At 58.4% G+C, this 14,938-nt stretch overlaps 1 protein-coding gene across 2 annotated transcripts in view; it reads right to left on the bottom strand.

Moving 5' to 3' along the window:
- Positions 1 to 14,051, bottom strand: part of AMPD2 (adenosine monophosphate deaminase 2) — a 41,145-nt gene extending 27,094 nt beyond the window's left edge. Inside the window, exon 1 of one of the 2 annotated variants that reach the window (XM_073319590.2) lies at positions 13,809 to 14,051. In XM_073319590.2, the coding sequence (XP_073175691.1) occupies positions 13,809 to 13,887 (79 nt within the window). In that variant the 5' untranslated portion in view covers positions 13,888 to 14,051. The remainder of the gene's footprint in view (positions 1 to 13,808) is intronic. The other variant, XM_073319589.2, reaches the window with a different exon arrangement.
- Positions 14,052 to 14,938: the final 887 nt, after the last annotated feature.

Genomic DNA, 14,938 nt, shown 5'->3' with positions numbered 1-14,938 from the left:
CTGGCAGTTCAGCCATCATGGTAATAGAGGCTATATAAAAACCTACGGCAGAGGGGTAATAGGAGAAGGAGGCTCTCGCTGCTGGACTGCTGCTCCAAATCCAGTCCAGCCTGGCAGGACTGGGACAATGTTACCTTCTAATGGCTGGGTCAGTGGCCAGCATGAAATGGGTGGTGGGTCTTAGCCCAACCCCTGGGGAGAACAGACGCCCACAGCACATTAACCAGCACTAACCGGCCCCCACCTGACAACGGTCACTGACAGGCCGCAATAGCACTCAGCACCAGGATCCCAGCATCTATTTAACCTCACAGCCCCCTTGAGCTAGTTCAGTGTCGCTCCTGTCTCACAGATGGTGAGCCCGAGGCAGAGGCTGCATTCTCCAGTGCTCAGTACAGGCCAGTGATTCCAGAGCCCAGCAGGTGCCTGGTGTCCTGAGTTCCTGTGAGGGATGGACCCTTTGGAAGCCGCTGGCTCGAGCAGAGAGGTGACTGGCCCAAGATCACACAGGGACTCCGTGGCAGAGGCAGGAATAGGGCCTAGGGCCAGACCACTGCCAAACCCACCAGATCATCTAACATCTCCCAGAGAGGCCAGGAACTGAGCAGCACGCTGAGAGCGAAGTCTCCTCTCTTCCCTACAGCTGGTCCCACCAGGTCAGTTTAGATGTCGTGGAGGACGAAGCTTGCCCTGTGCTTCTGTTTTGGACCTTCAGGCTCCAGGGCTGTTGAGCCGGCACTGAGCTCACTGCAAGGGTCTCTGGAGAGAATGAGAGCGTAACAAGAACAACCTGGTCTCTGTTCTGCTACCCAGGACAGGCCCGGGGAGAGAACTCTCTCCTGTCTCAGCCTGTCCGAATGAATATAAACCCAGCAGTCAGCTCCCACACCAGGGAAAAGCAGACACCGAACCACAGAGAAACCTGAGGGTCTGTTTTAATGGGTGAACTGGCTAAAACTCGCCGGCCTTGGGATTTCATGGGAACAGGAGTCACCTCCCTGTGTCCTGGGCTGAGACAGTGCAGCCACCTCTAACTCCCACTCCACACGCAGAGGGGGCAGTGCAGAGGAAAGCTATAAACAGTTCCAGACAGGAAGGTTTTCCCACCCATCCCCCTACATCTAATCTACCGCCCTGTGTTAATTAGCCAGGTGCACTGCTGCTAGGCAGTGGATGCTGAGCTCCCTCGGCTAATGGGCTGATCTCATGGAGCAAACTCTAAATTCCTTGAACATGAAGGTGCCATGCAGCACAGGGAGAAGGAAGGGATAATACTAGTGCAGCAGCAGCTTCCTCACGCCACTTGGAGTCACATGCCCACCTGCAAAAGGCAGAAGGACCATCACACAACAGAGTAAGGAAAACAGCACAGTCTCCCCAAGGAAAGGAATGGGAACCCCATCGCCTGAGACTGGCCAGAGCCCGGCTGGAGAGGCTGTCCCAGGTTCCCCTCATGGAGCCTCCTCTTTCTTTCCAGTCTCCCACTAGAGGGGCAGACACAGCCTGGCCTCTGGCAGGGAGAGAAGTGTATTACCTCTTTTCCACCCTCCCCTGAGACCCTCCTGACTGCTGAGGCAGTTCTACCATTCTCCCTGTGGCCAGTGAGGTGTAGGTGGGGGGAGCAAGGGAGATGGGAGACAGCTACTGTTCTACTCTACCCAGCCCTCAGCTGATCCACTCCAGCACCTGCCTCTGCTCAGAGCTTCCCCAAACAGCAGCACAAAATGGCCCTGATTCTCCCCCTGCATAGGACTCTGAAGGGCAGCCATGGAACTGACTAAAGTCTTGTTAATTTCACTCTGAGGCTGGTAGGCAAAGTTCTGAGCAGGGGCAGAGAAGCTGGAGCTGTCGGCCTCTGTCCGTGCATCCACGTTCCACTCAAGGGGGGTTCGTTCCATAGCTAGAAATAATACACACACTATAAATGAAAGCTTAAATTCTACAGAAGTTGGTTTCTCCTCCAAGCTCTCTGGGGAAACTCCTACTCGCTGCTGAGGCGCGGACTAATTTGATCTCCAGCGCTGCTGGGGAGCGGCTGAAAGGATATTTAACTGCTAAACAGAGAAGATGGATGGGAGGGAGTTAAGAAAAAAAGGGGGCACAATATGCAGAACTGTGCAAGGAGAGATGCTGCCACTGGGAAGAGATTCCCTCCCCGCCCCGCCCCTGTCATAGAACCATAGAATCTCAGGGTTGGAAGAGACCTCAGGAGGTCATCAAGTCCAACGCCCTGCTCAAAGCAGGACCAATCCCCAATTTTTGCCCCAGATTCCTAAATGGCCCCCCCAAGGATTGAACTCACAACCCTGGGTTTAGCAGGCCAATGTTCAAAGCACTAAGCTATCCCTCCCCCTGCAAACAGAGGAATCCACACCTGGGGGGGTGTGGGGGGGGTGCGCTGTGTCCCAAGGGCAACATCTTTCAGATAAGAAATGAAGCTGAAACCCTGGCTGCCTGGAGCTCCATTGTCCTTCCCCCCTTCTCAGTTTCAACTCTTTTTCATTTCCTGTCCTCAGCGGCTGTGACATTGCCCTGCACCGGAAACGGCTGCTTTGAGCCACCCAACAGGTGGCTGCATTGCAGCGGCATGGGCGGGGGGGTGGGGGTGGGCAATTCTTGTTTATACCTCATGTCAAGTGCTGTGGGGTCCTTGGGGACGGAAGGTGCTATTAGCATGCAGTAGCCAGCTTCCCCCTGGGCTACCAGCTCAGTGTGTCTCGCTCCTAAGCCAGGGACACTTCCTACCCCTCTTAACTATCCAGTGGGTTTTGAAACCACTGCACTGATTTAGCAGGTCTGGGTGGCGAGAGGAGGATCGGTTTAATCCCTTTGAAGTTACTCAGCTTCTGAGATCACCGCTCTGGATATAAGTCAGGGCTCATTGGGAAACTAGGCTCTCTCATGCCAAAAGGCTGAGCCCTTAGACCCATTAACCCCTTTATATCTGGACTTTGCTTCATAGCCAGATTATCGCTCAATGGGGGTGTATTTGTGCATGGGGCGGCCCTGGAGATGCCCCTTTTGGGCTCCTGAAAGGGTTAAATCAGACCTCCAACCCAGAGTGCTCCCCGGGCTTTAGCTCAGTGCTGGCCAGGGTGGGTGAGGGGTGTTTGCAAAGGACCCCACTGGAGTTCTCCTTTCAGGCCCCATGGCCAACCCTGGCACTGGCTGAAAGGAAAAGCTCCTCTTCCAGCTGTCAATGGCTTCACGTGTCTCCTAATGGTCTCCATGCACAGCACGCACCATCAATTCATTCGGTGAACCAGTTGGTGCTGGGCAGCCACAGTGGGGCCAGCCCCAAGGACAGGGCTTGGCTAATGCAAGCCAACGAGTGCCAGGCTCTCCTGACTCCTGGCAACCCCTGGCTCTGCCCCCCAGGGCAATGGCACGTGGACAGTGCCTGCGTTAGGTTGCGAGCACGCACTTGGGAAGCCCAGAGAGAGCAAACATGTCGTTAGCTAATGAGTGTGCCACTGGGCCAGGTAGGGGCTGCAGCTCAGAGAGCCTCCAGGCAAGGGTCTCCAGATCCACTGGACTCCTTCAAATCTCCACCATCAGTCTTTGGGGATCCCAAATCCTAGTGCATCCGCCTCGCCTGGGAGGCTCTGCAGTGTTGCAGCAGAGCCTCAGCTGTGTCAGCAACCCAAACTCCTTCCCCCTCAGCCCCCTGCCACCGCTCCAAACACACCTGAATGCTCCTGCACTGCTCCCCGCACCCAGTCCTGCCCTATGCAGCTGCATCTCCCCACCCGCGCTCCCCTCTCCCAGCCTCCATCTTGGCGGGGGTTGGGGTGGTGAGAGAAGCTGCCTTTGCTGAGCACCCCCATGGTCCTTCAGCCCTCACGGCTGCGGGGCGCAGGCCACCCCCAGCACAGACCTACTCCACGCAAGAAGCTCCTGGCTTCCAGCAGCCAATGCAGCTGGGTCTGTCGGCTGTTGCTTGCTCGACCCCCGCCCCTTGGGAAGGATGGGCTGCCCCCACCACCCTTCAAAAATAATTGTCCCGCTCCAGAAGCCTGGTACCACCCATGCAATGACACTGAACAGAGCCTCTCCCCCACATGGGACTTACCGCCCCTGCAAATACCCCACTCCTAGACCCCAGCCCCCCACCCGCACTCCTTTGCCTACATGGCTGGCTCTGCTAGAAGGGCTTCCTCCCCAGCATCCACAGCACAGTGCCCCAGCAGGGCTTCATCTCCCATCCCTCCTCACACCTGGTACCCCCCAAAACCTGCAGGCTCCTCTGCTCAGACACAATCCAGAGCTGCGACATCAGGGCCTCTCTGAGCCACTGCTTCCCAGCAGAGCATCCCATCGCCTCCTACCTGAGCACGGCTCATGGGGGACAGCCCCCAGGGGGGCCGATCAGGCGCGGCTGCAGCAAGCGCGGGCCCCGGGGGGAGCCTTGCGCAGACAAGGGGCATGGGCTGGACACGGCTCCGGCCACGGCTGCAGCCGGCGTTTCACAGCCTCCTCCGTGCAGCTGCAATCCCACAGGATTCCAGCTCTGAAGCCGGCTTGGGCTGTACCAAACGTAGCCACGCGCCGGGGGGCGGAGACCAGAAATATTTCAGCCCCGTACAAGAGGCAGACAAAGCCCTGAGACATTGTCTCCCAAGGCGGCGGAAGCACTGGGTTGTGAACTGGGCACAGAGCCAGCACGCGTGGCCTGGCTCACCCACGAAGCAGCATCGATACCCAAGGATCCCTCCTGCCAGCGCCAAGGTTGCTGCCCTGAGCCCACAGCGCCAGCTTAGCCCATCTCCAGCCTGGCAGCACCCAGCGCTGGAGCATCTGGCTCAGCCTGTGCGGCTCTGTGTCCCAGCTTGGCCAAGGCTACCCAGGCGGGAGGGCCGGGCCGGGCCGGGCTGGGCCTGGGGCACAAGAACATGCTACCTCAGCACAGGCTCACTTGCCGGCCAGTGGTGGGCGTGCAACTCACAGAACGATCTGACCCCCAAACCCTATCCTGTAGCCAGAGCAAAGAGCCAGGAGTCCTGACTCCCACACCCTTGCTCTGATGCACTAGACCCCACTCCTCTCCCAGAGCTGGGAACAGAACCCAGGAGTCCTGGCTCCCAGCCCGCCCCACTCTAACCACTAGACTCCACTTCCGTCCTTGGGCTGGGGTCGAACCCAGGAGTCCTGACTCCCATCCTCCCTGCTCTGACCATTAGATCCTCCTACCTGCCCAGAGCTGGGAACAGAACCCAGGAGTCCTGGCTCCCAGCCCCGACCCCGCTCTCACCATTTCCTCCCAAGTCAGAACAAGGCAAAGTCTGACCTCACTGGCTTCCCCTAGCCCCCAGGGGCTTGGAGTTACTGAGGGAGGCAGTGAACAAGCCAAGGGCAGGGCTAGCGTTAGGAGAGGAGATTAAGTCTCACTCTGGTTGTATGGTTTAATGCTCTCCCTGTAGGGCTGAGGCCCAGTAGCTGACGGGGGTGGGGGCTACTGCTGGGTGAGGCTGGCTACCAGGGCTGGCTCTTGGTGCTGCAGCCACCTACCAATGAAACACTCACACGGACCTAGAAGGAGCAGCAGCTGCTGCCTCCCTCCCTGCGGAGGGAATGGACGTGCCCAGCCCACACTTCGCTCTGTCCCCGAGATGTAAAGCTACAGAGGAGCTAGGGACAGGCCTTTTATTACATAGCTCCCTGCTCCCCAGCAGCTGGGCTGGACTCAAGCCTAGGGCGGCATCTTCCCTTCCGGATGGCGAGAGGGAGGCCTTGGGGCGCCCCGATGACACAGCACTCCACCACTGCCTGCTCCCAACACCTGGCAACAGCTCCTAAACCCGGCTGGACCCCCCCCCCCACATGTTACAGCCAGGGAAGAACGGAGGCTCAGCTCCGGGGGCAGGGGATGCGAAGCACCTGGACTTCAGCTGATGGGAGTCTCAGGTGCTCAGCATTTGGCTCTAATTTAGCATCTTTTGGTCCAAGCAGGGGGCAGGGGATTGGTGAGAAGTGGCTGGGCTGGGATCGGATGATCCACCCAATATCTAGGGTAAGGAAATATCAGGACAGATTCATCCTTTGCTCTCTGCACCCCGAGTGGGCTCTGAACAGCCTAGATCAGGCTGCGCTTGGCCTCAGGCCCTGCCTTTAGATTTGTCCTTCAAGCATGCCGCTACTTGCTTATTAACAAGACAGGGAGGGGAGACAGCCAGGGCTGGGAGAGCAACAGCCAGCAATAGTGGTGAGGGAGGCAGGGCAGCCATGCCAAGATACTGCCCTCAGGTGAGGAGGACCCAGAGCTGGGACGTCAGGTGCCACTGTTTCCCAACAGAGCATCCCATCGCCTCCTACCTGAGCACGGCTCACGGGGGACAGCCCCCGGGGGGCTGATCAGGCGCGGCTGCAGCAAGCACCCCTGGCAATGACATCATCATTTTGTGCAAAAAGATGTTATTAAAATAATACACTGCCCTTCTCTTACCTACTGCAAGGCTCTCACACGGCTTCATAAACATTCATTCATTGCAGTCCACACTGGGAGGTAGGCAAGTCACTGAACACATGGGGAAACTGAGGTACACATGTCAGAGAGAATGGGCAGCCCTGAGGAAGCACCAGCTGGGACAGCCCCAGGCTCAGCACCTGTGAGGTGAGATTATTGCCTCACATCCTGGCAAACAAGTCTGGCCATCGGCACTGGGGTGCAAGCAATGAGTCACAGACAGGAGTTCCCCCTCCCCACCCTGGACCCTGGCAGCCACGCCCCAGCTCCAGCCATGGCTTCACAGAACAAACACAGGTCTGGGGGGACCCTGGTAGCTGGAAGCAGGTGGCAGCCACTGCTAACACAGCTCCCCTGATACATTTGGGGTGTCCATCTGGGGATACCATAAAGGGCCCAGGTGTTCCAGGGAGTGAACACCTGAGTTGCAGGTGTTCATCTTTTGTGACAATCGGGCCCCTTTCCAGTGATTCCAGTTGGGCTCCCAGCTCCTGAGGCCCTCCGGACCCAGCGCCAGCGTTTGGAGCCCTGGCTGGGACCACATCGCTGCAACTGCGGCCTCGGCTCCGCTCCCAGATGGCTGGTTTATCTCCATGCAGGGATTAAGGACAACAGCTTCTGTCCCCGGAGATGGAACAGGCTGGTGCTGAGAAGCAGCCTGCCTGGAGCCTAGCCAAGGGGCCGTAGCACACCACCACCAAAGGGGCGCACCACAAATCCTACGCCTCTCTGCTGCACCTGGAGCCCTCGGTCACCAGCTCCTCCCTCTCACTCCAGCCTATATAGAATCATAGAATATCAGGGTTGGAAGGGACCTCAGGAGATCATCTAGTCCAACCCCCTGCATAGGCTCAAACTCTGCTCCCATTCTGCCCCTGTTAGCGTCCCTGAGCCAAGCCTGTCTCCTTATGAGAGTCACCTTGGGGCACCCTCCAAACCCTCTTTTCCAGGAGGGTTTCCCCGATGGGAGATGCCCACTCTCCCTCCCCAACCCAGTCCCCCTGGGCTATTCCCCTCTTCCTCTCTCAGCAGATTCTTTCGCTGGCCTCCGGGCCCAGCTGGCAGGGGTCCCCAGCTCAGGAGCTTGCAGCACACACGCAAAACCACTCCTGCAAAGAGAGTGGGGAAGGAGCCCCGTTATGCAACCCGGCTGCAACCTCCTGCTGCAGCCCCTTGCACAAGGTCAGGTTCCTCAAATGATGCTCTGCAGCGCTCCGGCTCAGGGAGGGCTGTGCAGACAGAATGGTCCCCTTCCTGCCTCCTACCCATGCTACAGTTGACACTGTGCTAGCAACAACCAGGAAGGCTCCATGTATATTTTGCCTTTCTACAGGGTCTTTCAGCCAGTGGTCTCATAGCCCTTTCCAAAGAAGAGCCAGTGTAGCCATCCCCATGGCACAGATGAGGACACTGAGGCCCAGAGGAGGGATGTGACTTGCTCAACATCCCAGTGAGTCAGTGGCAGAGCCAGGGGCATTCCCAACTCCCAATCCTGTGCTCGGGCCACTCCAGCTGGTATCAGCCATCAAGGGGAAGAGGGTTTGCATATAACCACATGGAGCGTCTGGCCTCCCCTGTTCCAGAAGGAAAGTCTCCGGGTCCTTGCAGAGCCCTTAGCTTTCGAGAGGTCTCATAGCCATGCACAGATCAAGTTTCAGCCAGGCTGCTAGATCCTGAAGCTACAGGCTGGAGTAAGGGGGAGTGGGGTGTCATGTGGTGGAAGGGACCCCAGAGATCTCTCCATCAGAAGGTGGGACCCAGTAGGAAGAGAGGCTAGGCTGGAATTCCCATAATTTTTGACTGCGCAAGGTGGGAACATTGAAGGGTGGGATGGAGATTTCCATTTAGGTGCCAATGTTTGAAAACTGATCCCAGAGACTGAATCCTGCCTTGCTTCAGATAAGGACTGCGGGGTGGGGGTGGGCAGCTGTGAACCATTGTAGCTGTCACAGCTGCGGGGGAGAATATCCAACAATCCCCCCAATCCTAAAAGAGCTAAAATCTAGTCCCCTGTCAGCCATTGCCCCTGACACCTTTGATTTGTAACAGTCCAAATCCTACACAGCTAATTACCCCTCCCCTTCCCATTCCATCCCATGGGTGGCTAGGCCATAGGAGACTATCCTGGAGCAGGGAAGCCTGAGGGGTCTTTTCCAGCCCTTGAGTCAGTGGAAAATCACTGGCCAAGTAAATGGCTGCAAGCGGAACTCAAGTGTGATTATTAAACTTTCACTGCCCACTTTACAAACAAACCAGGACCTGACCCCAGGTCTTAATGTTCTGTCTCCCTTTGGCAGCCTTGCAAGTAGCATTGGCAGACAGACTCTTTTTTTTCATTTTCTAATTGTTTTCTTCCTCGATGATGTCATCACTGGGAGGTAGGCAAGTCACTGAGAAACTGAGGCAAAGATGAGTGACTCGCCCAGTCACACCGCAAGCCAGTGACAGAGCCAGGAGTCCTGGATTCCAGTTCCTTGTTACTAACTGTGGGGTTGCACTGCCTAAGTAGCTACTAACATGCCCTCCTGCCAGGGAGAAAAACTTTCTAACACAGAAGCGTAGCAATAGGCCAATCAAGTCAACAGGCTTATTGTACCAGAGCAAGTTCACCACAGGCCTTTCAGTAGGGTCCCCATGCACCGTGTGTGCAGGGTGTGGGATTCCCCCACAGGCTGATCTGGGATAGCTTGAAGTGCCTGTGAGGGGTTTATGGGACACTTTAAAGCATCTCTGCAGCATTCGGGTATCACAGGATTCGACTAGACCACTCCCTATCCACTAGTAGTCACAAGACCATCCACCCAATTATTCCCACTTCCCTTGTGCCATCATTTACATCAGTTCAACACAAGTGTGAATCAGAACAGTAATGTTCTACACCCAGTGTCTGCATGAGCTGTAGAGCGACAGAGAATCAGGTCCCGGGGTTCAACTCCTGGCACTGCTCCAAACTACCTGTGTGTCCTGGGATGAATCGCTTCCCTGTGCCTCAGTTTCCCTACCAGGTAAACAAGGGGACAGTGCTACTTGCCTACGATTCGCATAGTGCTTTGAGAGCTGCGGCTGAGAAATTAATAAGTGCTAAGTGTTCTTATGACTACAGGATCCAAGTCCCAGAAACCCCAGGACATCTTCTCATGAAGGCTTCCCATCGGCACCTTTAACCCAAGCTGGCGAGCAGGTAGCTGTGATATTAGCGTGCTCCTGCTCTTGGGAGCCCACGCTTTCTAGAGCGCTGGCAGCATCTGATTAACAGTTCCTGGAATAATTACCATCCAGCGGGGTTTGCTCACTGAGAATGCGGCAAAGAATTCTCTACTAATCCAGGCTGTGTCAGTAACCAATGGCCTTAACCCTTCATAAAATGCCTTAGAATCCTAGAATCTCAGGGTTGGAAGGGACCTCAGGAGGTCACCTAGTCCAACCCCCTGCTCAAAGCAGGACCAATCCCCCACTGAGGCCTAAGGCATTGTACACCTCGAAGGGCAGTCATTGTCCTAGAGTGAAAGCTGGCATCTCTGACCAATAGGCAGCAGTTTAGCTCCTGGCCCCCCTCATGCACTCCCTGCTGCCTATCACCCCCTCTCACCCGCCCCGCCTCAGATCTCATGCTGGGAAGCAGCAGTGGCAGTGAAGGGAGGGGAGGTGGATGGAATCTGGCAAGGAGCAATGCTTGCCAGAGACTGCACTATGGCAGGAGGGTGGCAGGGAAGGGATCTCAGGGGAGCACAGGGAGGAAGCAGGACAAGGAGAGGCTCAGATTTAGGGTCCTGAAGGGTGAATTGGCACCGAGAAACCTGTAATTAAGAACAACCACAAATGTGGGGCTCGAGCCCACCATCTGCTCAGCAGAAACCAGCAGACTCCCTGGGCCTGGCACAAACCCACATTTCCCCAGGCTGGGGTGGGCGTAGGGGCAGAGTCTAGGCAGCAGGTGACATAGCTCTGCTGCTGCGTCCTCGGGGAGCGGGGGCCACCCATCCACGCAATGCATGGGAACAGACAGCGCCTAGGCACTGACTCTCCAGGAACCTGCCAGCAAATATCAAATAGGCGCCCCAAAGACCTGGGTCAGCCATCAGCCCTTACCCCATCTCCTCAGTTACCCTGGAGCTCATGTGACTTCTGCCCAAGCCCAGCATCCCTGGGCTGCAGGTCTCAGCTTCACACCGAGGCGCAGCCAAGCTGGAATCTCCTCTAAGGGTGTGTCTACACTGCAATTAGACACCCGCAGCTGGCCTGTGCCAGCTGACTCTTGACCCGCAGGGCTCAGGCTAAGGGGCTGTTTAACTGTAGTGTAGACACAGGACCACTTCACAGGGTCCTAGAGTCCGGACTCCAGCCCAAACCTGAACATCTACAGCCCCACAAGCCCGAGTCAGCTCCCTGTCTGCAGGATGCCTCCCACAGTCCAGGGGACTGCAGAACCCACCTCAGCTGTCTGCATGAGGCAAAGTGTGTCCTTGGCAGTAGGCTCTCACCAGCATGAGCTTCCTCACAGCAGTGCCCTGTCCATACTGGCTCTGAGTCCCAGAACCAGCTGCATCACAGATATGCTGATTTCACCACCTTCCTCACACCCTAGAGGGATGGTGCAACCCAGTGACTCTTCCTCTGCTGGAATCCTGTCTGCCTTGTCCTCCTCCTCCTCTAGTCAGCCTCTCCACTCCCCTGGCCCAGGTGGCTCTGTCTCGTGGGAGCCGTGCAGGTTCTGTAACCTGACCTCCCCATGCGAAGGAGCGCACAGCGGGGAAAGCAGTGACGTGCCTCACCAAGCACTGTCGGGCTGCGGCTTGCCAGGCATATCACTAAGGAGGTTGCTACCCATTTCAGGAATTATAATTACAGGCAAGAAAAACAAGGTATTGATCCACACGCAGAATTACACACATCTCTATCCCCATGCGGCCAGGGCAATCAGCACATACACACACGCCCATACACACAGACACAGGTTAGCATCAGGGTGTCCATCTGACACAGCCATATGAATACACGCTCCCCCAAAGACATAGCATGCTGATCAGCATCAGCTGGGCTTCTAGGCGCAATGGTAACAGATGATAAAATAAATGAATAAGAATAATGTGTCCATGCAACACAGCACCATGAGGGCACAACACAACACTCACTTGCAGATTAGCTAGGTGCATTATGGGCTTTTCCCTCCCCGCCTGCCTCTGACACATCAGGATACCAGCTGCTTAGGCGCTCAGATACTATGGTGCCCAAGACTGACATAGGACAGTGAACTAGATGGCACAATGGCCAGATTCAGTATTAAGCTGGATTTCATCTAACCTAGCAAGGCATTTGCTGTGGGGCACCCACACCTGACAAGCTGGGTGCAAGGCATTCGCTGTGGGGCACCCACACCTGACAAGTTGGGTGGGTCCCTGACACCCAAAAGTGTCAGGGACCCACCCAACATTCACAGTCCCCCTAGGGGTCAAGTTTTGAAGTCTGTGCTGAAGTGGCATGATTCTCACACCGCAAGATACAAGCAGCCCCCACTGACTATAACAGGCATCACTAGTATCCTGTAGCCAGAGAACAGGACCCAGGGTTACCTGGCCTGCAGAGCTGACATCAAAGTCAGGGACCAGGTCCCCCAACATTAGAGGATGCTGCCCAAGGCCCCGCAAGCCAGGTGTGCCCAAGGCTTGGCATCTCTGCAGCAACCTGCCTTTGCAGACTGGGGGACCTGGAATACAATGGAGGGAGAATGTTGTGTGGCCCCCAAAAGTAGTGGTGGCTGTGTTCCAGGCCTCAGAGATGACCCCAAATTTTGGTTTGGTCCATATATTCTGTGCCCACAGATCCATGCCACACACACACACCCACACCCACAGACCAGACAGGGCTCACAGGGACATAACACTTGGCTCTTCCATGGCAGCTTTCAGCCCAGGATCTCAAAGCACTCGCTGAAGGCAGGCGAGGAGCATCACACCCATTTCACAAATGGGGAAACAGCCACTAACTCATTGGGGATGGCTCAAAGCTAGGAACAGAAGGAACCCAGGCACCCTGGCCCCCACCCCCCTGCTCTAACCAGGACAGCGCACTCCTGCCCAGAGCCAGGCAGGGAACCCCGGCCCCCGCTCTAACCATGACAGCGCACTCCTGCCCAGAGCCAGGCAGGGAACCCCGGCCCCCGCTCTAACCAGGACAGCGCACTCCTGCCCAGAGCCAGGCAGGGAACCCCGGTCCCCACATCCCTGCTCTAACCATGACAGTGCACTCCTGCCCAGAGCCAGGCAGGGAACCCCGGCCCCCGCTCTAACCAGGACAGCGCACTCCTGCCCAGAGCCAGGCAGGGAACCCCGGCCCCCGCTCTAACCAGGACAGCGCACTCCTGCCCAGAGCCAGGCAGGGAACCCCGGCCCCCGCTCTAACCAGGACAGTGCACTCCTGCCCAGAGCCAGGCAGGGAACCCCGGCCCCCACATCCCCGCTCTAACCAGGACAGCGCACTCCTGCCCAGAGCCAGGCAGGGAACCCCGGCCCCCGCCCCCGCTCTAACCAGGACAGCGCACTCCTGCCCAGAGCCAGGCAGGGAACCCCGGCCCCCGCCCCCGCTCTAACCAGGACAGCGCACTCCTGCCCAGAGCCAGGCAGGGAACCCCGGCCCCCAGCCCCCGCTCTAACCGGGACAGCGCACTCCTGCCCAGAGCCAGGCAGGGAACCCCGGCCCCCAGCCCCCGCTCTAACCGGGACAGCGCACTCCTGCCCAGAGCCAGGCAGGGAACCCCGGCCCCCGCTCTAACCATGACAGTGCACTCCTGCCCAGAGCCAGGCAGGGAACCCCGGCCCCCGCCCCCGCTCTAACCATGACAGTGCACTCCTGCCCAGAGCCAGGCAGGGAACCCCGGCCCCCGCCCCCGCTCTAACCAGGACAGCGCACTCCTGCCCAGAGCCAGGCAGGGAACACGACACGACAGTCGTGCCCCCAACACGACAGTCCCTGCCTCCTGCCCGCTCCCCCCGCAGGCGGCGCCACACGTCCACACACGTGCCCGCACAGCTCCCGGCCCCACACTCGCGCGCAAAGGGGGGTGCGGGGGTCCCCTTTTCCTCCCCGCGCCCGGATCCATCCCTGGCCTTTGCCACCGCTGCTCCCCTCCCCGCAGCGGCGCCCCCAGCCAGACGCCCACGACCACCAGATCCCCCGCGGCGGCGGCGCCCGGGCCCACACGGCCACGAGGGGAACCAGCGACCCCCGTCCGCCCGTCCCCGCGGCCCCTGGGCGAGCGGAGAGCGCCGGCCCCCCGCGCGGAACAAAGGCGGCGCCGCCCGCGGGCCTGGGGCGCCACCCGCGGGCCTGGGGCCCGGCCGGCGCTCACCTGCGGCGGCGGGGGCCTGCAGGCTGCCCCGCTTCTGGAAGGGGGGCTTGCCCCGGGGGGCCGCGGCGCCCGCCGACATTCCGCTTCCGTGCGCGGCCGGCGAGGCGGAGCTGCGGAGCCGGCGGCGGCTCTTCCTGCCGCGGCGCCCCAGAGCTTGCGCGGCCCGCTCGCCCCTCCCCTGGCTGATGATTGATGCGGCGAGCTCGGGGCTGGAGCGAAACCCGCGCGCCGGCAGGCCCCGGCGGCCGAGAAGCGGCGCCCGCCTGCTCCCAGGGGAGGTGCATGGTCTGGGGCAATGCCTGGATGGAGATGGGGTCAGTGCTGCTGGAACTAGGGGTGCCGAAGTGGAAATAACAGACACCAAATACATGGTTTCCAGGGTTTCCATCGGCAGCCCCCCCCACTGCAAAAAAGCTCCAGCGCCCCTGGGGGGCTCCCCCGCAGCTTCCCCACCCAGGCCTGTCTGATCACAGCTGTTTCCAGGCCCGCTGAGCCCCGGGGTCCCTGTAGCCGTCTCTGGGCTTGGCCAGGGGCCAGGGCCAGCAGCTTCAGAGGAGAGGAGAAAGAACTCTGCAATGGGCACTTGTGGAATATGGGGGCTCCTGGCACCCCACCCCACCCTGGTGCCTGCCCACCTCCACAAACACATGCCTCAGGGGTGTATCTTTGCCCTAGGTGGCACTTACAGGCAGATAGTCACATCCACACTGAGACAGGGATTGGAGCAGGAGAGGAGTCATCCAGGCCCCCCTGCCAGGGGTCTCCCCACAGAACAGTATATTTCCTCTGAGGATCCTGGCGTGCCCCACAGCCATTGCGCTTTCCAACCCACCCTGATAGACTCCATTCCCTGGGGACGCAGAGGGGTCACACACAGCAGTGCATCGGCATCAGAGCCAGAATCGGAACCCAGTCGTCCTGCCACCTCCACCCCTTGTGCTAACCACGGAGTCACACTCCCACCCTGACCTGCAGGACAGGCAAAGATTTACACCGCTTTATGTTCTGCTTTCCCCAAAGGGTATTTTCAGAGGGCATCAGCCCCATCCCACACATTCTGCTCCGAGCAGTGCTAGAACAAGAGTCATGAAAAGGGGATCCACTGTGGAATAGGAACAGAACAGCTGGGA

The sequence above is a fragment of the Lepidochelys kempii genome, chromosome 21, assembly GCF_965140285.1.
Source record: "Lepidochelys kempii isolate rLepKem1 chromosome 21, rLepKem1.hap1, whole genome shotgun sequence".
Lineage (NCBI taxonomy): Eukaryota > Metazoa > Chordata > Testudines > Cheloniidae > Lepidochelys > Lepidochelys kempii.
The sequence above is the reverse complement of the archived record's forward strand: the minus strand, read 5'-3'. Positions and strand labels throughout refer to the sequence as shown.